This window comes from Dermacentor variabilis, chromosome 1 (assembly GCF_050947875.1).
Source record: "Dermacentor variabilis isolate Ectoservices chromosome 1, ASM5094787v1, whole genome shotgun sequence".
Lineage (NCBI taxonomy): Eukaryota > Metazoa > Arthropoda > Arachnida > Ixodida > Ixodidae > Dermacentor > Dermacentor variabilis.
The window spans coordinates 240,699,084-240,721,789 of NC_134568.1; the positions used below are offsets into that span (position 1 = coordinate 240,699,084).

General features: G+C 42.7%; 1 protein-coding gene across 8 annotated transcripts in view; it reads right to left on the bottom strand.

The window, feature by feature from the left end:
• Positions 1–22,706, bottom strand: part of Prp4k (Pre-mRNA processing factor 4 kinase) — a 130,066-nt gene that overhangs the window by 50,627 nt on the left and 56,733 nt on the right. For all 8 annotated transcript variants that reach the window (XR_012823331.1, XR_012823333.1, XR_012823330.1 and 5 more), the window contains exons 9-13: positions 9,153–9,214; positions 8,954–9,041; positions 7,821–7,968; positions 2,227–2,364; positions 1,186–1,339 (exon numbers count right to left, since the gene is read on the bottom strand). Coding sequence is in view for 3 of the 8 variants with exons in the window: in XM_075672241.1 (XP_075528356.1) it covers positions 1,186–1,339; positions 2,227–2,364; positions 7,821–7,968; positions 8,954–9,041; positions 9,153–9,214 (590 nt within the window). In the remaining 5 variants the exon portion in view is untranslated. The remainder of the gene's footprint in view (positions 1–1,185; positions 1,340–2,226; positions 2,365–7,820; positions 7,969–8,953; positions 9,042–9,152; positions 9,215–22,706) is intronic.

Sequence of the window (22,706 nt, forward strand, 5' to 3'; positions counted from 1 at the left end):
CACGAGTGGTTTTCTCTTGGCATCAAAATAAGCTTTGTTAGCAGGATTTTGCACTTGATTTCATTCTGTAACAATAACTGAACAAACAAAATAAGACTTGCCTATGGACAAGAAGATCAGCTAGCACACAGTGGTTAGCACATCAGAAATTTAAATGCCAAATAGTCAAGGGCTACAAAGGTTATTTGCACACAGGCAGTTTCTATTTTGCCATTCGGTCTCTGTACAAAGGAGTTCAGCAGTACTTCTGGCCATCCTGTTAAAGGTGGAGCCTATGCTACCAATTCTGTAACTGTAATATTGACAGTGCTATTACAAGAGACAGCTGCAGTTTGCCTGGCCACCCAAACAAAATTTTATAACCGTCTGGGCTGCACAGATACTATACACACGGCTCATTTCTTCTTTTTGTCTTTGCTAAAGTCTATGCTAAAGTGGACTAAACGAGCAGCACAACATCGCATTATTGGCAGCTAGCAACGGTTGAAATGAGCCTCGTAGCTAACAAGATGGCACCACTTTAGGTAAAGAACTCTCTTCTGGGTAAGCAATAATTGCAAAACATTTTCTATACACCTGTCTTCGCGCTATCAAATGACTGCTTCAAAGCACATTCCATGCTGTCATGGATTGCTCAGAAAAGCTAGCTCAATGGCCGCAATGACAGAAAAGCCCTGACACAAAGTTCTCATCCAAAACATTGTTTGAGCCCCCCTGCTGTACAGGTGACCAGAGCTGCCTGCTTCTCCCGATTTGCGTGCTGCCCACTCTGGAAAATGGCTGATACTTGCCAAATTGTTTCAGACACTTTCCGTTGGGGCACACCGCAAGTGCACTATGGTCATGCAAAAGGTGGATTGCTGCTGTAACAGATCTTATGATCTATATCAAAATAATCATCACAAGGCAGATTCCAAAAATTTAGCAAATGTTGGCCCCTTTTCCGTCAATCCTGAAGACGCTAATCATTTCCACCTTGTAAAACAACTGGTACTTCACATTCAACTGTCTAAAATTTCTCACTTTCCAGAGTTTAAAATGTGGCCTTACCACATCAGCTCAGATAAATACTGAAGCTAAACTAAAAAATAATGTCTTGATTTCGCAAAAATACTGCATCACCAGCACAAATATGCAATAAACATAACCATAAGAACAATAAAAGCTATTATGAGCAAAACTTACCAAAATATTGTCCGGCTTGATGTCAGCATGCAGGATGTTGCATCTTTTCAGAAGTTTGAGGGCAAAAAACAGCTGCTGACTATAGGACCGCACAGCTTTTATATGCAAACCAACATCTTTGCCATACTTCTTCAGCACCTCTCTAAGGTTCATGCTGGAAAACAAGATCAACTTATTTCGTCTTAAAGCAGAATATTAATACACTCTCAAAGAAAGAGTAAGCAATATACTGAGCAGGCACAAGTAATACAAAGTATGCAAACTAGAAAAACACTGCAGTAACAATTATGAGACAAACATTACTTTCAACTGTTTATTTTGTGAAAGCATCATCAAATATTTAGCCTAAAGAAGTGCTTGCACAGCAGCAAAAACAGAAAGCCAGGAGAGGAGCCAGGATGTTGTAGTCATGCACACATCTAAAAATCATGTCTGAATTGAACAATACAAAACAGAAAGGTCACTCACTGATGCATCTCACTCTGTTTTTTTTTCTCTCTTTTTTTTTTTTTTTTTTACAGAATTTTTCCAGTACCAACCAAGCATGCCTACTCCAGTCTTTGCCAAATGTTCACTTCTTGAAAAATGACTCACAAGTGGAAGACTTGACATGTGCACCGTGTATCCACACAAAAAAAATTCATGTACATCATCAAAAAGTGAAGGTCATTGGCAAAAGCTGGAAAAAGAACCCTCATAAGCAACATATTTTTCACATGAGCTCTGACTGGAGCTTCAATCAACAGTACCCGAACTGGGACCCAGCAACTTGGTACTTTGTACTAAAATATATGGCACCTGCCATATCTATACTAGCTTAGATCAAGTATTGCTGGCACTAATATGAAAGGTTTGTCCCTTGAACTAAATGGGGATGTGCAGAAATTAAAACTGGTATCCAGGATGTGGCAGCTGGTGTTAGATAAAATTGAGCTGTAAAGCAGTAGGCATTGTAGTGTTATCAGCATCTTTAAAAAGTGCTTAACAAGAACACTTATTCTCCTAGTTCTAGAAGGAAGCGCAAAATAGGAAGCTGCTCACCTTAGTGGCTCAAAAACAAGGCACAGATGTTGTTTGTGAAAGAAATGCCTGAACAGCCGAAGACAATGGAACTTGTCATCAGGGTCAGCATCATTGAGACGTCTCAGCATTTCGAGTTCCTTCAGCCCTGTACGGTGCCTGTAAACATTTTTATTTAATAAGATTTCTAACAATACGAAATGCACAATGAATAAAGAGCTCTGAAAAGATTTCTTTCGCACAGTTATATAGGTACTATGTATGATTCAGTTGCGACTTTGTCCCACAATATTTGGCCAGAAAAAAAAAAGTATTTGATAGTTTGTTTATTAAAACAAGCTAGAGCAAACTATACAATGACAGTCTCGGTCTAAGATTACTTGAAAGGGATTCATCAGCGATGACACTGCCTAAGTTGACTTGTATCAATAACCACTATGGGGTGCACAAAATTTCGGGCTTCAAATTTGAACTGAATAATGGCCAAATAAGCACACTACTATTGCTTCACAAGTTACTGGTACTACAAAAATCTGTAGCTACTTTAGCTCAACAAACCACTATTCACAGTAGACCTCGAAAGTCTCAGGGAAACCTCGATGGCTATTATTCATTCTCTGCCAACAGGAAAGGTATCAGCCTAGCTACAATTGCCAACACACTATTAAGATGACATTGTAGGCATTTACATATAAAAAGAAGTGTTTTGCCATCTCATATTCATATAGATGGTTCTGAGAATAATCTACATCGAAGACATTTGTTTCTTTCTATGTAACTATTTTAATCTGTTCACAATTGCACTGGCAATCACTAGCAGCAACCACACAACTTTGTCTTCATCTCTAGCCTCCTAATCCTGGTCTTCTTCACCATGACAATGAATCTGTGCAAGCAGGTTTCATCAATAGATGATATGTGGAAGTCTGTAATCAGCCTTTTCTACACAGCTACCTTGCCCTAACCAATATGGCCACGTTCCCGCTGTAGCAATGCTGTTAAAGTTGAGACATGTGTTTTGAAAGTATGGACGGTGCAGAGAATGGACGGCAGCAGGAATGATGTCACCATCCTGCATGTTGACATTTCGATTACAATTCCAGCCCGAGGCACGCCATCTTGGTTACATCAAAGAATGTGCGAGGTGAAGCACACTTGCAGGTTTTGCATTTAGTCTGCATTTAACATGCACGGGCTAGACTGATGACCATAGTAGCGGAGTTCTGGTCTGCATGAAGCTCCTCCATGTCTGAAAAATCAGTCAGTGACTGTTCTCAGCAACAGCAACTTGAAATGGCACATCGTTGACATGCATGCCCGTTATGGCCTGCCATAATGGCAAACTGCCAAGTCAATTTGCCAGTCCATGTGATTACCCTAGTCACACAGTTGTGTACTATTAGCCACTGTGCAAAGTGAATGTGTGTAACTTGTTATTCTCGTGTCACACATTGGCACAGCAAGGTGCCGACAAGCCATCAAAATTGGTAGCAGATAACCCATTGGCAAAAGGTCTGACGTTTGTTCTGCATAGACCTGATCACGAATTTTTTCAACAATATCGACGTGTATGCTTATAACAAATACAGTACACTTCCTTTAATTCCAAATCTGGTTAAATCACCAAAGGTTCAGGCAGGCACCCATAAATTTCTATGGGCATAAACTCTTGTTATTTCAATCCTTAAATTGGTCCTCGCTGGGAAATTCAAACTAACTGGTCAGCAAGCATGTGCCCGACTCCAATGCCGATTGCAACCCCTTTAGGGCAGAGTCTCTCTTGGCGGAGCTACAGTGGCTAGATGGGTAGGTGTGCCAACCAGTGCAGTTCACTGCTTTTCTGCATCATGACAGCAGGAGTGGCACTGCGATCAGAGGCCTGTCACAAAGTGCACATCATCTGCTACTCACTCTACTATAGCGAGTCTGTAATATTTCAACAAATTTTTTTCACACTAAATCTTGAAAGTGGTAAGTTCATGGTGAGAGAGTATAAAAGTGTGACGTTTCCTGCTGCAATGAGTCATATTGAAGAGCGATCATTTATATTGTCTGTTTATATGCAGATGGCACGGTGCGCCGTGCTCGTAGTCCTGATATTCCTCAAAGTTCCCGTAATTTCCTTAGACATTTAAGGAGCAAAGTGAATGCTGCAGGTGATGTTTGTGAATACTAAGCTCGTGAGACTCCGGGGCAGAGTGAAAGTGTTCATGCACAGAAGAAAACAAGCTGGAGGGGCACCACTTGCTTTGCGCCAAATTGTAGGTTCGGCTACAAACATGCAAGCCTGGAGCAAAAATATCATTGGTTTCGATGCGCTGAGACCCAGAACTTTTTAAGAAACGCGAAATAGCCCTTCGCCATGCTGACAAAGTATTTCAACCAAATTAGTCATGTGCCAGTGCCACTTGAAGGAGCATTTTATCGAGCGTATATATGATCATCAAGAGTGCAAACTATTATTTTGCATGCTACAAGCTGCTCGTCTCATAGAGGTAATATTACATCGCCAAATAATGTAAGAATTTGTTGTTCTTTTTTCATCAAAAACAATACTAAGTTTATTTGTATTGTCAAAAAGACATTGTTAATTTATAATGCAAGCATGTCACATTTATAATAGCCCCAATATGGGCAAAGGAAATGAGCCAAAGGATTTTAGTTGTACGGATATCAATATTTATTCCATTGTATTTTACATCCCCTCGAGCTGAATCATTTCTCTTGCACATTCTGTGGTATAGGAATACAACCTGCACGAATTGCCGTTTATATACAGCCGCTACATACTACAATCAAACCCCCTTAAAACGATACCAGTTTTAGCAATATATTGGTTATAACAATTAAAAGCTGCTCCACCGTCAACTTTTGTATGTGTTCTATGGAGAAATAACCCACTTACTACAATGTCACTATGCTGCATTATCGGTTATAACGAAGTCTGGCTGCTGGGTGTCCATGCTGAAACGTAATGAAATGCGAAATCCTTGTAAAGAAAAAAGGAAAAGTGAAATAGGAGCCTCTGTACAATCACCCGCCACCCCAACTGCCGCCCCGCACTTCTCTCCATGAAAGATGCATGCCAGCCTCACACGCATCTCTGCCATCGCCCCTTCATTGCTCCTAACACGAATGGGCTGCGCCCATAACTTTGCGCCAAGCCATCCTCCAAAACACGAATGGACCGCGTCAACTGCGCTGACAACGCTGCCGCCGCTGCTCCTAGATTGCTTGCTGCAGCCTCATTCTGCGCAATTCTGCAAATGAACGAAATCGCTCGTGCTCGTGTTCATTGCATCGAAGTCGTTCTTGGCCATGTGGTTTCTCAGCCTCGTTTCACTCGCCGCTGAAACGGAAGATGCACGACGTTGCCGGTGAAAAGAAAGTGCAATGCTATAGATTTGGAAACAAAGTGCTTCTAACCACTGAGGCGATCGTCGCAAACATGTGCTTCCATCGGATAGTGACAAAGACGGCCACGATGGCAGTGCCGATGTGATGGGGCAGGCTGCCACAACATTGTCCCCATGGGAGGTCCTGTAAATGATTCAGTCCCTCGTGCGTTTGTTTTCGTGAGGGACCTTCTGCTTCACTACGTGGAGCACCTGGATGCCTTGGAGAAGAATGTCGGCAAGCTTCGCATAAAGCAAGCAAGGCTGACGGACATACGGTTTTCTCGAGCAAGCCAGTGCGAAGTACGTGGGGAGATGCTTCTGGCGATCTCGCCTCAGCGTTTCTGCTAGATTTCTCAAGCTGACAGGTAGCCACAGCAATCTTCTCGCATTTTTTAAAAGGCTCCTTTTGGGGCCACCAAAGCGATGCCTCGGCGGAGCTCGCATATCGCTTACCACCCGTCAGCACGCAAACGTCAGCACATTACACTGTACTCAAGATCAACTTTTTAAGCCCTTGTTTTCCCTAGGTCCCTATATGAGGGAATTCAATTATACTCTGTCCCAGCCAATCAGAAGGGTCGAAGTGTTCACAGCACGCCGCCCATGATGTTGTACCAACTTACTGGACTCCACCTCTGATGATGCGCAATTGCTCCCGCATATGAGGCAACCACAAGGCAGTCAGGAATCTGAAGACCGCACTGTTCCCACAGAAGTCATCAACGTTAGCCCCCTTGCATCAATTAATAGGGCTCTCCGTGATGGTCGGCTTGTAGCGAATTGACAAGCCTGGCCTTGACGGTCGTTACTGCTTCCACAGAATGTGGTGGTTACTGTCACCTCGACAGGAGCTTCTTTGTTTGGCCCTCAATAATCAGAGCCGGGCCCTGCCATCGTCTAGGAGGGCACTGGTCAAGCGGTCACTTTGTGGGAAGAATCCAAAGGCAGCTCACTACAGTTTTCAGACGTAACATTATGCTGAATCCTCCCCAAAAATGCCTATTTTTGACCTGCCCTAGGAGGATTTTCAAGCAAGAATGGTAGCTCTGAATGAATGGTTACATTATTTGTCGGATTCTAACATGCGGCTTTTTTTTTTAATACCGCAAGAAAATTAGTCCAAAAATTGCCCATGTGGTGCAATCGGATATGAAATGATAACTGCATTTGTGGCATTCACAACAGCCTACCGTCAGAGCCAGCCTAGTCAGCATCATCCCTGTTTCCATCACAAGATGGCGACAGTTCTCTTGTGTAGCATGATGCACCACCGCAAGTCTTCGATTAATCCAAGACTATGACAACTCATTCTAAACATAAGTTAATTTACATGCCAAGCTGCCGGCAACAAGTCACAACATGTGTTCTTCGCATTCCAGAGAATTGCAAGCATCGCAGGACTAATTAGCGAAGTGGTCAGTCTAGGTGTGGGCCACCATCCCATTTGCGATTGTTATGTAGTCCTTTGATGATGAACGCGGAGTATCAAATGCGCAATGGATTGTATGGAGGACATGTGTTTCCTAGACAGCAATAAAGTGCTGTGTGAGTGTGATGACATTGAACATTAGGCGTAAATAATATTTCTATTCTGTGAAAGTAAAGCTTACTGGTTTCATCTTTTTCTTTCGCTACAAAATCAAGTGAGTGTTAGATTTTCCTTTGTTTATGAATTCTAATGTTACTTCTACGTTACTTCTCTGCTTTGAACACATAAAAAGTGGGTGTGCATTCGAATTGGGAGCGTATCAGAATTGGGCAAATCAAATCAAATGATCAGTTTGTTTTGGTGTTTTTTTCTGCCTCTTGTTTAATTCGATTTGCCAGGCAATTCGATCAATTTAATCAGTACAGCCAGGGTCACATTAACGAAAGTCTACTCTATCAGAAATAAGAAGTATTTATGTCTCAGATGCAACTTCAGTGGGAGGCAAACCGACACCCTCTACGGAGAATGTGGGTTTGACTCCCACCGGTGGCAAGTTCTTTTTTCGTCCACTTTCATTTTCCTCTTTAGCTTATTTCTCCACTTCAATAAAAAAACATAATTTCCACGTGCTTTTCTTGGCTTCGTTATCTGTCAGGTTCATATGGTTGTGACTAACAAAATTGAGCCCCTCAGTTCCCCTCATTATTGTTCATTTCACACTGGAGTTCACAAGAGATCAAGAACTATAAAAAGGGAATGCTCATCAAGTAAAATGTGCCTTTACTCACATGACTTCATTGTTCCGTATAATCTTCACAGCAACATCTTGATTTCCTCGTGCCATGTCCCTTGCTCGCACCACATTGCTGAAGACTCCTTGACCCGTGTAGCCATAAACAGTGTATCGCGTGTCCAGTACTTCACCTATCCGGACACCTGGATAGTGGGAAAAAACAAAACAAGAACACTAAATTAAATTGCCTCCCCAATTTCCAGGTACAGGTGCACCATTATGGCAAATCGGTTCCGCAAATCCCACAAGGTGGAGAAATGTTCATGAACGGAAATTTGTCATCCACCCTAACGCAGCATGAAGCTACAAAAAAAAAAAAAAATTTTTTTTTTTTTCAAAATGAAAGCTTCACAGTTGAGGAAAAATTTGTCCTAGTCAGGGATTCGAACCCGGGACCAATGCCTTTCCAGGCTCTACCATCTGAGCTAACCAGGAGGCCAGCAGATTGCAGCACAAGGGCAAATCAACAACTCGAAGCACAGGGACACTGAATATAGCAAATCAGTTCTGTGGCATCCTGCAAGGTCAAGAATGTTCACAGAAGGGAAAACTGTCAATCCACCCAAACGTAGTGCAAAGCTTTGTAGCTTGAAGCTTTGAGACTTTAAAATTATGGGGTTTTACATGCCAAAACCACTTTCTGATTATGAGGCATGCCGTAGTGGAGGACTCCGGAAATTTTGACTACCTGGGGTTCTTTAACATGCACCTAAATCTAAGCACACTGGTGTTTTCGCATTTCGCCCCCATCGAAATGTGGCCGCCGTGGCCGGGCTTCGATCATGCGACCTCGTGCTCAGCAGCCCAACACCATAGCCACTGAGCAACCGTGGCGGGTCTTTGAGACTTTGTGCTAGCACTTTTGTAGCTTCATGTAGAAGAAATGGGTGACATATCTATCAACGTTCCTTCAGTTTCACTCTCTAGATACGACTGTGTGACAATGAGTTGGGTTACATATATTTATTTCTTCTTCTCTTTGGATCTATGAATTCGAGCAGCCAATATATAAGCATTTTCACAAAATAATATTAGTTAAGAGTTGGCATACTTTCTGTTTGTTTCTTCTTTCTTTCACATCCTTTTAAGCCACAAACATTGACAACCAAACCATTTGACAATACTTACGATAATAGCCCTCTGCATCATCCCAGTTGTCGGTAAGGTTGGGATTTTCTTGAGCGCGTGATGATATCTTCTGAAATGAGTTGGGACTCTGAAAAGAGAAATGTTGGTCGACAGGTTATTGATTCAGAATTGAGAAAAACAAACAAAACACAAGCTTTTAAGAGCAGGAACATTGATCTGAAATGCTTCTTTCACTTACAGAATAATTCTCAGCAAACATGTCCTCCGAGAACATATCCAACTGCTTCTTTTTTTCTTGACCTAGAAAGAATTTAATAAGGACTCTAATCAACTATGGTAGCAATACGTGACTCAGAGCTATCAGATGTGATTGAACAAACAAGAAGATTCAAATAGAACCAACATATTATTCCAAGATGTCGCCATGGCCCTTAATAAGCAAAATAGTAATAACAATATGGTATTTTTGATGTCTAAATCACACCTTTTACAAGTTTCACAGCCGCCTTACTCCCCTGCAACCTTTCAAGCACTTTTTAAGCTGGTATAGAAAAAGAAAAACGATTGGTATACAGGTCACCTTTTTTGTGTACAACAGACTTATCATTATATACTTGGTCAGCAGAATTAAACGTTTCTACACATTCTTGTTCCCATCACATATGTGTCATATCTGTATATGCAAGGCTTGTACGAATATTCAATATTTTCAAATATTTTATTGAATATTATGGTAGTCAATATTTGCTTTGGCTCGAATTTCAGCATTCTAAGTTTTCGAAGTATTCAAAACAAACAAAAATACGTATTTGTTCCCGTAATAAGCCTCCCCCTCAATTGCAACACCTTGAAAAGAACAAAAAATTTCTTGTGTATAACTCATGGCAATAAGTGCATAGAATGTTTAAATCTTAGTAAAACACAGTCTCCATTTATGAATGCACGAAGCGTTCATATAATATCTTTGGCCAGCAGCTCTATCCCCCACCTCTTTGGCACCGCTGATGGTGGAGAACTTTGCCCGAAAGGCGGTTTCAGTTAAAGGCAGTTTTGGTACGCAAGTTGCATCACATAGCTCATAGTCAAGACATGGCAAAGATAAATTTGTTTATGGTCACCGTATGGCTTCTAAAGAGCCGTACGGTCACTGGGAATAGATTTGCGTTGGCGTGGTACTAAACTGTAACATTGGTAGCCAACACCCAGCAAAACAGTGCTGGTGAGGCCTAACAGCCAAAGCAGGCGGATGGAAAACTGTTTCAGGAAGTTTGCTGATTATTGGTGGTCGGGCCCCAAGCCATGCATGCGGGCTAGACTAAGGACTGCAAAAAAGGTAAGCTTGCCTGCCAAGTTCATCTGTGCTCTAGCACAACGGAACAGGTTAAGCTTGCGCTTAGACGTAAAGCATCAAGCTGAATTTGCGCAACACAGCATAAAGAGCTGGCATCGCACAGTCGAGGTCGTACTTCATAGCATCATGATGAGGTACAACGAGCAAACACGAAACGCTCCCATGGCCTAAACTACCATAAAATTATAACTGAATTACAACAGAGAGCAAGAGCCTGTAAACAAATTTTCTGTGCTGCTGGAGTTGTAAGAAATGTCGAACTTGCATTCTTGCATGAAAATATCTGAATAATGGCACTTTGAATATAAGCTGACTCCAGAGATGAACCTGTTTCATTTTTTGTAAGTAAAGAACCAGCTTTTCTTAAATTTTCTGAACATCTGACTCTAATGTCAAGGTGTTATGCAAATCCCACAACTATTCAAGCCATTCACTTCGAACCAAGAAATTGATACTCGCACAACCCCACTGTATTTACTCGAATCTAACTGGCACTTTTCTCCGATAAAACGAGTCCAAAAATTGCGTGCACGTTAGAATCGCATACGACCGTGAACCTGCGTTACCATATTGCCATGCGCAATTCAAAATGGCCACCTCGTACGCGCTTCGAGCCTAGTTGACGTAGCTTTCTCCATGTGCTGTAGTACATGTGCGTACGTGTCCACTGTCTGCCTTCCCGTTTTTTTTTTTTTGCATTTGCTCTATTAGCACAGAAGTGCTGACTGCGAAGACATGCTGAGTTCATCATGATGCCGCAATTAAAAGGAAAGTGATCACATGTGTGGAGACGGACGGCGATCGGGCAGCATCACAGGCATTCGAAGTTCACGAAACTTGCGTGCGAGACTGGTGCAAACAGTAGGAGGGGCGTTCTACTCCAGCGGCTGCTGCGTACGGCGCGGCCACGGGCCCCATCTTGAAAGCGATCTGCGATGTGGACAGAGTCTATGCATCTAGGCGGACCGAGTTGTGTTCTCGTCGGTTAACTCGCGTTGAAGCAAGAGGCAGCACGAAGGTCAATTTGCTCACTCCTGCTACCACAGTTCCTCATTCCAGCATTTTGACAGTGAGCTTCCACGGTCACTGAGTAAGGCATGTTCATGTTTGCTTGTGCATGCATGACGTCATGCTTGTTAATTCAGTTAGTAAACGAATGTTTACAAGTTTATACGGCCGATAAAACTACTATTCTTACTTCATACAGCTGTCTACTAATTTTGCTATCGCAATTGATGCTTCCCCTTTCAGGCGAAACTGCAACTTTTATTCATCGCAATTTTAGTGCATTGAGGGTAAATCTGTTTTTCCAAATGAAAGTTGTATTTTTGTATGAACGAATTAGGTGCGCGTTACTGTTAAGGCCTTCCCTTTCTTTAGGTTACGGCAAACTGGTGCATGTTACAATTGAGGGTGTATTAGAACGAAGCAAATATGGTACTGCATACATGTTTACCTCTAGTGAACAAAATAACTGCTGGTAGTGGCCACTCATCCCTGTTTTATTCCCCTCGTTGCCCCTCTTCATGCATCTTTCAGGTGTTCATTCTAATGCTAAAACAAACTCTCGCAACATGACAAACTTCCAACATTAGGCAATTGAGGTTACATGCGACATCTGCACATCACTGCTTTGCAACAACACGCAATGCACATCATCTGAACACAGAGTGCCCTTATGACCTCAACTGTCACAATCTTTTTTTGTTTAATTATGGGGTTTTACGCGCCAAAACCACGGTCTGATTATGAGGCACGCTGTAGTAGGGGACTCTGGAAATTTCGACCACCTGGGGTTCTTTAACGTGCACCTAAATCTAAGTAGACGGGTGTTTTCACATTTTGCAGTTTTACAAGCATGCGCTTGCAAAACCTGATGCGCCGTCACTTCCGCTCGCACGCATTCTTTTTTTCTCGGGCGCCGCCTCAGGTTTTCCGAACCCATGCATCGCGACGTCCGCTCTCTACACCTTGTCTGCTAGCCTACTGTGTTGGCTGCCGTGAAGGATACACGGAAATCTAAGAGTCCCCAGATTTCTGAATATAAGTTCATAGTACTGAGGCGTTGTTAACATCACAGGGAAGCGGAATAATGATCGTTATTTTGAAAAGTTCAGTATTCTGAAGTTCGTAGTACTGAAATATCTTTACAAAATATAAGAAGTCAGCAGGGAATTTCTGAAAAGTTTGTTAATCTGAAAAGTTAATGTGGTGTTCATAGTAACGAGGTTTCACTGTATAATGAACCTATTTTTGCGTCACATATGACACTGTTATAACAAGGTTCGATGTAATAAACAGCACACAGTACTAGCACAATTGGTGAAGCAAAAAACTGGCTATGATGTGCCACTGCCCCCAGAAATTGATAAAGAAAAAGGGCCCCCATCCTTGAAATAAAGTGACAAAAGAGGAGGTGGCAATATTATAATGGCGGATGCTACACAATGCCAGTCTATTGCACTGCCCGAATGCATGAAAGTTAATTAGGCTCACAGGAGGATGTATGGCATTTAATGGCACAAGGGCCAGGTATGGCCAAAGAGTACTATAACATATGGTAATGAATTGTATAATATGTATGAAATGACCAAATTGAGTTTCGCAGACATGATGTGGCTGTAAGGAGGCCTAAAAGCGGGTGGCGGTAAACTGCATCAAAATAATGGCAATGACTCGTGATAAAAAGGGGCATAAAGTTTCGGTATGAAAGAGTGACATAAAAGGATGCATACAAGCACTACTGCCTCCACAGGGCTCTTGAAGTAAAGCAAGACCTGAGAGGCACCTGCTGTAAAAAAACAACTTATGTCAGGGCAGCTACAACCTCAGAGGCGAGGCTGTGCTACACATGACTCAGCCAAATGATTTCTAAAATGTTAACTTCATTTATAAATCTAAAAACTGTTTCCAGGTTAAAAAGCAGCGGTTCATTACTAAGAAAAAATGCTGGGTGAAATGGAATATGCTGACAATACGCAATATGAAAGTACTTCTTACGCTCAGTTTCTGTTTCCCTGCACTGGACGAGGACATGGAGAACTGTAAGGCTGTCACCACACTTTGGACATGAGGGAGGGTCACTTCCAGTCAGTAATCGTAGGTGCCGAAGGCATGACCTATTCTTAATTGACAAAGGAGCGCTTCCTTGTATCGGGTTTTCAATGATATCAAGTGCCATAATTTGGGTTTAATCAAGTGCAGTTTGTTGGATACCTGGAAATCCCACTGTTTCTCCCAGTGCTTCTTCACCTTGTGACATAAGTATGGTTTAAGGTCCGTAGGTGGAGTGCGTATGTTTGTATCGCTGTCCCTAAAAGCTACTGAGGTGGCGTTCTCGTCAGCGGCTTCAGTGCCTTTTATGCCACTGTGGCCAGGCATCCAGCAAAGGATGATGACTATACAGAACATAGCAATGAATACAGTTCATTAAAAACGCTGTTCTTATGTTTTTGTAAATTCATTATGGCTCAGACTACACTCTATGAGTCCGTGAATACAACAGCCCTAACGAGACTTGTTTTTTTAATGTGTTTAACTGCAGAGAGGCTCGCGTATGCTTCCGCTGTAAAAATACTTCTATATGGATTCAATGCACTGGCTATTAAAACCGATTGTCCTAGAGCTGCATAAGCAACACCATGAAGATACTTCGAAGCATCTGTATAAAATTCTGCACAGGAATACTTCTCCTTAAGTTCAAGAAAATGCGAAAGTATGTGTGCCTCAGATGCTCGTTTCGATATTTCTAAGAAAGAATTGTCACACTGGATGGTCTGCCACTCCCAAGGCAGTGGAAGCCTAGTAGGAGCCATTACGACATTCTCTAGAAGGGGGACACCTGTTTCTTCTGACAGTGCTTTCAACCGTAGGGGCAGAGAAGGCTTAGTGGATGCGCGGTTTCGGAACAGCATGGCCGTGGACATGTCGTGAATAATTGAATGACACGGATGGTCTACAGCTGATTTTACCTTCACGGCATAGGAAAAGCTTAAATATGTCCTTTGGAAGTATAGAGACCATTAATTAGATTTAACGTACAGGCTCTGCACAGGACTAGTCCTGAAGGCACCTGTAGAAAGGTGGATGCCTAAGTGGTGGATACAGTAAAAGATTGTTAACCCACAACTCGTTAATAGAATATTTCGGAAAATTTGAAGTAGCCGCCATGGTCCGTCCAACTCTGTATCGAAAGCAATAGGTAACGCATCCTGCTAGTTCACACTGAAATCTACACCGCCACCAATAATTCGAACTCCGCACCATTGCAGATGGAGAGAGTGCTAGTGCGCAGGAGCACGTTGGGAACACTGGCGTCGCCACGCGGGCCGCGCAGCTTTGCTCTTTCCATTTGCGGCCCTTTCTTTAGGCCTGACTGGAGAGAGACGCGTTTGCTCCTGGCCAGGCATCGCCAATGCCCCTGTTGCAGATCAGTTCTCTCCCTCTCTCAAGAGCTTCAAGATAAAAACGTAGACGCAGCGTTGCATATTTTCTTTCCCCCTTTCTTACTTTACATCTTTCTGTTACATCTTGGACGTTATGCTCTTCCTCTACGAGGTGTTCTGCCGAGAAGTGGCACCAGGTAATGTCTGAAACATGGCGGCTACAATGTTTATCAACGCTCGCAGTACCAAAAAGCATAGCCTTTGAGATTCATAGATATTACACGTGTCCCAGCATCGCTAGGATACGTCTTTGGCTGTCGCCTATACCTATAGTGGAACTCGGCAGCGTGCATCCGGTGCACCTACGAAAGTACAACGAAGACCAACATCACAGCAGGTTGTGGTGCATTTTGCGAGTGTATTTTAGAGCACAGCTCTTTTTCATGGTGCATGCATCGGCAGCGCAAAGGCGTGTTTACAGTCCGATGTTTTCGGCTCGCATCGCTTGTGGCCAGTCACACTACGCTGCTTGCACTGCGCCAGCCAAAATGCCGTCCCCTCTAGACTTCGACGTGCGCGCCATCGGCTGTTCTCTTCGGAGCATATGCAGAACGATTCCCCAACCCATGCACCCCCCTTTGAACACTTTTAATGGCTGTCTGTGACCGTCGGCAAAGCAGTTTGAGCACTTTTTTTCTCCGCGCCAAGCATTGTGGGTCAGCGCAGTCGGCGCAAAGAACGCGCTAATGGAGCAAGAACCACCTCGACGTCGGGCATGTTGGACTGCGTTGGCCACATCCGGTTAACGTTGGCTGCACCAGTTCTTCGAACTATATATGTTGTTCTCACCAATGTGCCATAGCGAGTGCACACGCGCGCTAATGCTGCGTTGGACTATACATGCCTTAACCGAGCAAATTTTTTTCTCTGACTTTCACTAGTAAAAAATTTTTTATAATTATAATTTTCATAACATCCTCACGAAATTCAAATTAACAAGCTTTTACTGTAGTATCTAACATATTCAAAGCAGTAGGCATAACAGACGATGACTATGGCTCCATAGTCAAGAGGTGATAATATTAGACTTTTGTACAAGCTTATAAAGCATTTCCTGTAACTTCCCCAGGATGTGTGTGACAAAAGCTTCAGCAGATTCACAGTCTTGAGGCCCTCTGCCTTTAGATACTTCAGGTGCAGGACAAAAGTTAACTTGCTGTCTAAAAGGACTCTAAAGATATGTATTGATGGCTCACAGATAGCCATTCTCCATGGAGATCTATTACAGGGTCCGGCAGTATACCACTCTTGTTGGAGAACAGGATGCACAAACTTTTTTGAGGGTTTAGTTTAAAACCATTGTCGTCTGCGCACTTACACAATTTTTTAAGCCAAGCTGTACTTGTCACTCCCAGATAATTAGATGACATGATTTGTAACCTATCCGGATGTCATCCACATATACAGAATAGAACATAGTACGTGGTACGACAGTGTGGAGCGAATTCATTTTGACAATAAAAAAAGTGCAGCTCAGCATGCCAACTTTTACGAACTCTAACACGGAATGTGCAATGGAAGAGGTAGCTCTAAATCACAATCAGTAACTCAGACTCCAATTTCAGACAGATCACAGAGGATTCCAAAGTGCCAAGTTGTGTAGTATGCCTTCTCCATATCTAAAAATACTGACAAGAAAAACTGTTTGCTGCCAAAGGCATCCTCGATACTTGTCTCGATGAGGGCAAGGTGATCTGTTATGGATCTACCTTCCCTGAAACCGCCCTGTAACGTATAGAATATTTTGTTGATTTCAAGAAAATGGATGAGGCACCGGTTAATCATTCTTTTGCATAGACAACTTGTTAGAGCTATAGGCCTATAACGACAGGGTGAGGAAAGGTCCTTGCCGTTTTTGAGAATAGGAATTACAATTGCTTCTTTCCAGGCAGACAGAACGTAGTCAGTAGAGAACATGGAGTTAAACAGTGACAGTAGTGTTTTGTGGGTTTCGGGGTGTAAGTGTCTGATCATCTCATACATTATCCTGTCACTTCCTGGAGTGGACTTGTTGCAAGAATGCAGTGAGGCCTGGAACTTCACCATTTTAATGGACGATTGTATAGTTCATTGGATGCGTCTTTTCAACCCATAGGCCGTCACTCTGCTTGTCAGGGATGTACTGGAAATGCGCTCGAAATGTGCTCCTAGACAATCTGCCTGGTCGATAAGAGTGTCTCCTTATGTACAGAAAAAGCTCGTTAATTCAAATTCTGCGGAGATGCTCCGATAATTCAAATTATACAATATTCAAGTTAATGAAAGAGAAAACTATCGCTTGGTTAAGGAGCTTATATAGTCCGACATGGCGTGAACAACGTCTATAGTACTTCGAAGCACTGGCACAGCCAACATAATCGGACGCGGCCAATGCGGTCCGGCGTGCCCGACGTCAAGATGGCTCTTGCTCCATCCGCGTGTTTGTCGCGCCGACTGGTGCGGAGAAGAAAAATGGCGCAGTTTCACCCGAAAAGTGAAGCATCGATCGCAGTTCGCTTTGAAGATGAGGCCTATGCGGGCGCGCACTTTGGCCACGTCGCAGATAGCTTTCAAGATACAGCGCCCGCATGGCCGCGCCGTAAGCAGCAGCTGCCAGAGAAGAACGTCCCATCTCCCTCCCTGTGCCTCGCGCCTGTGCCTCGCACGCTACAGAGAGGGCATGCATTTGCCCCGCCTTCCAAGGGACCTTACCGCCTTCCTTCCTCCCTCACGCACACAAGATTGAGCCGCATTTACCAGCTCACCCTCACATGCTTTCACTCGCACATACAGCATACAGCGCGCGGCGACGATTTTATCACCCTTGAACTTTATATGGAACCTCACAGGTGAGAAGCGACATGCAACAGAGGCGTTGGCCTTGCCTAGCCTGGCGCAAATACGTCTCTCCTGTCTGGCTTGAACAAAGAGCCGCAGATGGAAAAAGCAGTGAAAGAACAAAGCTGCATAGCCCACACGGCGACGCCAGCGTCGCCAATGTGCTCCTGCACACTAGCACTCTCCCCATCCACAATGGTGCGGAGTTCAAATCATCGGTGACGGTGCAGATTTCAGTGCGAATTAGCGGGATGAGTTACATATTGCTTTCAACACACTGTTGGACGTACCGCAGCGGCTACTTTCAACTATTAGAAATTTCGAATTAATGAGTTATGTATTAACGAGCTTTCACTGTTCTTACTAAAGGTAGAGGATGAGTTTCGCAGCCTTTTATTTTGTTCACCCTGTTCCAGGCTTTTCGTTCATCTGTATAAGAAGGGATGCTACCTAGGTATTTTTCCCAACTTTCCCGTTTAGTGCGGCGGCGTGTTCTACTAACTTGTGACTTAATCGCCTTGAATTTATCTGTGGCTGGGGAGTCGCGCAGGAGATTTGAAGACCTGTTTTGCTTCTTCCGGGCATCCTTACCCTCATTTTTCCACCATGGAATACGTAGTTTCAAAAGCGACCCATTTGTTTGGGGAATGCATAGTGATGCAGCATAAATTATAAATGCTGTTCAGTATGCTACTGCATCATCTATACTAAGTGCACGGACATTATCCCAGGGCAAATGTGTTAGTTTAGGAAACCGCATCCAGTCGGCTGAATTTACTTTCCACTGTGGAACGTGTGCAGAGCACTCAGCTTGTTTTGCAAGGTTTAGAACAATGGGGAAGTGATCACTTCCATAAGGGTTACTAATCACATTCCATGTCAGCTATGGCCCAATTGAGCTAGACACTATACTTAGGTCTAGACTCTAAAAACAGTTGCACCCTTTGGGTTGTATATCGTATCTACTCACATAATGATCGCACTTTTTTGTAAAAAAACATTGCCGCAAATTCGGGGGTGTGATCATTATGCAGGTTAAATTTCCCGCGAAAAGATCACTTTTTTCTTTCATTCCAAATTTTCTGCAGGATGACAACAGGTCAACAAAAAGGTGGCTGCCGCTGTAACAGTGTGGGACACCAAAACAAAAATGGCGGCCGGCGGTGCAAGCTGAACGCGCCGAATGAAATTTTTTTTCTTTTCGCGAGTATATTACGCGCATTGAAACAGTTTCTTTTGTATCAGTAATGAATAATATAGTTAATAATGGCAAGTGTAAAGTGTATCAGTGTAAACGTGGCTACTATCGTTGCCGCTCGCGATTTGTTGCATGCCCACATGTGCAGACGAGAAGAATCGAAAGGCAACTTTTTTGTTGTTGTTGACCACAACCATTATTAAGCCAACAAATAATAAAGCCAAGGAAAGTTTGGTTGTAGCTTTTTTTTTTTCATGGAAGTGTGGAAAGTGATGAAAGGAATAAAATGGGGCATCTGCTTAAGAATGTTTGGTGCGTGCAGACCGCTTGGTATGTCTTGAAGAATTGTTCGCGTAGCATTCAACAACTTTCGACAGATGGTAACGGCGATCATCATTAGCTAGACTTGGCACACGACATATCGCTGCAGCAAGTTCGGGGTGCGATCATTACACGGAAAAGAAAAAAAATCAAATTTTGACGACAAAATTCAGGGGTGCGATTACTACGCGAGTGCGATCATTATGCAAGTAAATACGGTATTTGCCACATAACAATAATCACCATCTGTCTTGCCCGCATTTCCTTTCTTTAACGCTGCGAGCCCGGTACTTCCAAGTCCCAAACAGCATGCACATTATCAGCATGACAGAGCATTCTCGACAGGAAAGTAACCAGCGCAGTGTTTTCAAGACAGGAAACGCAAGCGAGACAGATGATGATTATTGTTTTGTGGCAAATATACACCCCAAAAGGTGAAACTGTTTTTAGAGTGTATGGAAGAAAAGGTTTTGTGCATAGAGCTGTTGAATGTTGGTTCTTTCTTGTAAAGCAAGCAGGCACTTGAAGAGAATTGGATATTTTCTATTGGCCGTCCTCTCACATTACAGCCCATATTGTAATATGCGCGTTTAGATCACCAACGACCATGTATGGCTATTTTGAAACTCTGTCTAATGTTGATAATTAGGAGGCATGTAACCAGAGCTGATAGTGACTACCTTGTAAAAGAACACCCCTCGGACAGCAACTGCCTCTAGGGCTCTACGAAGTTTTAATTCCCAGCAGGCAACACCTCTGTAGACTATGATAGTCACACCACCGGAGAGTACTAGTATCATCGTGGTCTTTACAAAAAATAGCATATTGTTGGAGGAAGATTATTTGCGTGGGCTTTAAATGCGCCTATTAAACACAGAGCACTTTTGGGCTTTTGGGTTATACTTATATAGGAGTTCTTTAATGTCGCCGAGGTTGTGGAGGAGACCTCCGAAATTCCAATGTAATATTTGTGTATCCATGTTGAATGTGGTTTTTGGTGCTGTGTGTTTAAGAAAGAAGAGTTAGCTCACAGAGCACTTCTGGACACTGTGGTGCGAGGTTTGTCTTTTTTGGAGCGGTCAAGAAATTTCCGCCGCTCTTTCTCCGCTAAGGGCACCGCCTGAATGGGTGTTGAACTGAATTTTATTCTCCTTGAACAAATACACAAGGAAGGAGTAGCCACAAAAAGCTACTGAGATTAGTAGCTTGGCGAGGTGGCTGCCCCTTTACACAGCAGCAGCAGCAACAGTTATTAAACAATTTTCATACAAATGACTGCTTTTACACATATGCACGGACAATGATTGCACAAGGGAACATAAGCATTTTGCAAAATACAAAGGAAAGCTTCAGATTAATGAGCAAAATACAAGAAAATAGATAAATAAATGCATCATAGTTCACAGGAACTGATCTCGCATTGTTTTTTTGGACAACTGTGACATACCTACAGATTTGTTGGCAAGATTATTGAGCAGAGCTGGAAGAGTAAAAGCGATAGATTGTTTCGCATAGCTGTTTTGAGGAGTAGGTATGTGCCAAATATTGTGGTGACGTGTAGTGTATACGGCAATATCTTCTCTTAATTCTGAAATCTCGCGGGAAAAAGAGTTGTTCTTTTCTGTGGCCAAACAGTATGTCTGGAGTAAACAATAATTATGAAAATAATGGACATTTATAACCTTAAGTTGTTTAAAGAGTTGCTGCGTGTGAAGATCATATGGGGCGTTTGCAATTATTCTCATAAACTTCTTTTGAATTAGGAACAGTCGGTTTAGATTCGTTTTTGTTGTTGTGCTTCATACTAGGTGGGCGTAGGATAACTGAGAAAGAGCTAACGAGTTATATAGTAGTAGTTTTATACGTTGAGGAATGATATGTCTACATTTGTTTAGCATACCTGCAGTTTTGCACAATTTTTTATGAGTTTCGCGGATATGGTCATCCCAAGTTAAGGTACTTGAAAAATATACGCCCAGCACTTTCATGCATTCTACTATTTCAATCACGTTGTGACCAAGTGTAATCAACGGCAAGTTTACAACCTTATTTTTTGGTCTGAAGAGTATTGCTTTTGTTTCTGCGATATTAATAAGTAAGGAATTGCACTTTGTCCATTCCAGAACAGCGGCATAGTTTCATCAGATATCTTTTGTATATCGTCAGTTGTTTTACCAGTGATTAGTAATAGAGTGTTTTAGTTGAGCGTGTTTACGGTACGCTCCGCTCCGAGCTGCCCCGCTAAGCCACAGCGGAGCGGCGGGAGGTTTTCACGTTTTAGTTATACGTTTAGCGGAGCGGAGCGGACCTTTCGTAGTTGCAGCGCCCCCTGGCTAAATTCAGGGTAATGAAAGAAAATAAAAACACTTTATGATCACTCTTATACAGTAAAATGTATATATGTATATATATAACTTATTTCTCTATGAAATATCTAGACGTGCGCTTGTAATGCGTTACCGGTCCATTTTATCCAATGGAAAATAAAGCGCCGTCTTGGGGAACGCCACGTGTTAGCCAGCGCGCTTGCTTTCTGCATCTAATCCAATCCGTTCTGACGCCAACGCTAGCCAAAGTGCTGCGCGGCACGCTCCGCTCAGGCAGCTTCTAAGCGGACCGTGTTCCTCGCTCCGCTATACCGCTTACGGCTAAGCGGACGGCGCATGCGCAATCGCGCTTCCGCTCCGCTTAGCTGCTTAGCGGAGCGTAAACACGCTTAACTAAAACACTCTAATGTAGTGTCATCAGCATAGCAAACTGATGTTACATGTGGATTTAAGGTAAAAGAGTGTAGGTCGTTAACGTAAACACAAAATAAAAGTGGCCCCAATATGCTGCCCTGATGTACTCCCATCTTTATGCATTTAATATCTGAAGAAGATGTTCCTACTGATACGTATTGCTTACGATGCCTTAAGAAAGAAGCTAGGAGGTCATATGCAATGCCGTGTACACCGTATGACTGCAATTTATCAAGTAGTATTTCATGCTGTAATGAATCAAAGGCTTTCGATAAATCTACGTATACTGCCAGTGTTAAATTACGGTCTGAAAAGTTTTTTAAGATTATTTCCTTTTGCTTTAGCAGCGTGGTTTCCGTCGGACAATGCTGACGAAATCCATGCTAAAAATTGTGTAGCAATGATTGCTTAGAAAAATAGTTAGACAATCTTATATACAAGAGCTTTTCTATCACTTTGGAAAAAACGGATAAAATCAATATGGGTCTATAGTTCTTCAATACATTTCTGTCACCACCCTTAAAAATTAAAGTTACTTTTGCAATCTGCATGTTTTTTGGAAATACACCAGTGGAGAGGATAAGATTTAAAATGTGCATTAATGGACATGCTATCTCATGCACTACATACTTTAGTGGTCCTAATTGCAGGTTGTCTTTTAGTGGTCCTAATTGCAGGTTGTCTAGGTCACAAACGCTACTTTTTTTAAGGTTTATTATTGCGGAAGCCACCTCTTGAGCATCTGTTGGGTAAAAAAATAAGGTGTTTGGGCTTGTGCAAGGCCTTTGTATACTTTTGTATTGTTGTGCTGCATTACTTGTGAATTGGTTAAGGAAAAAATTGAACAAATTGGCTAAAGCAGAGCCAGAAACATAATCGTTACCGTAACATATTGATTCAATTTCATTGGATTCTTGGT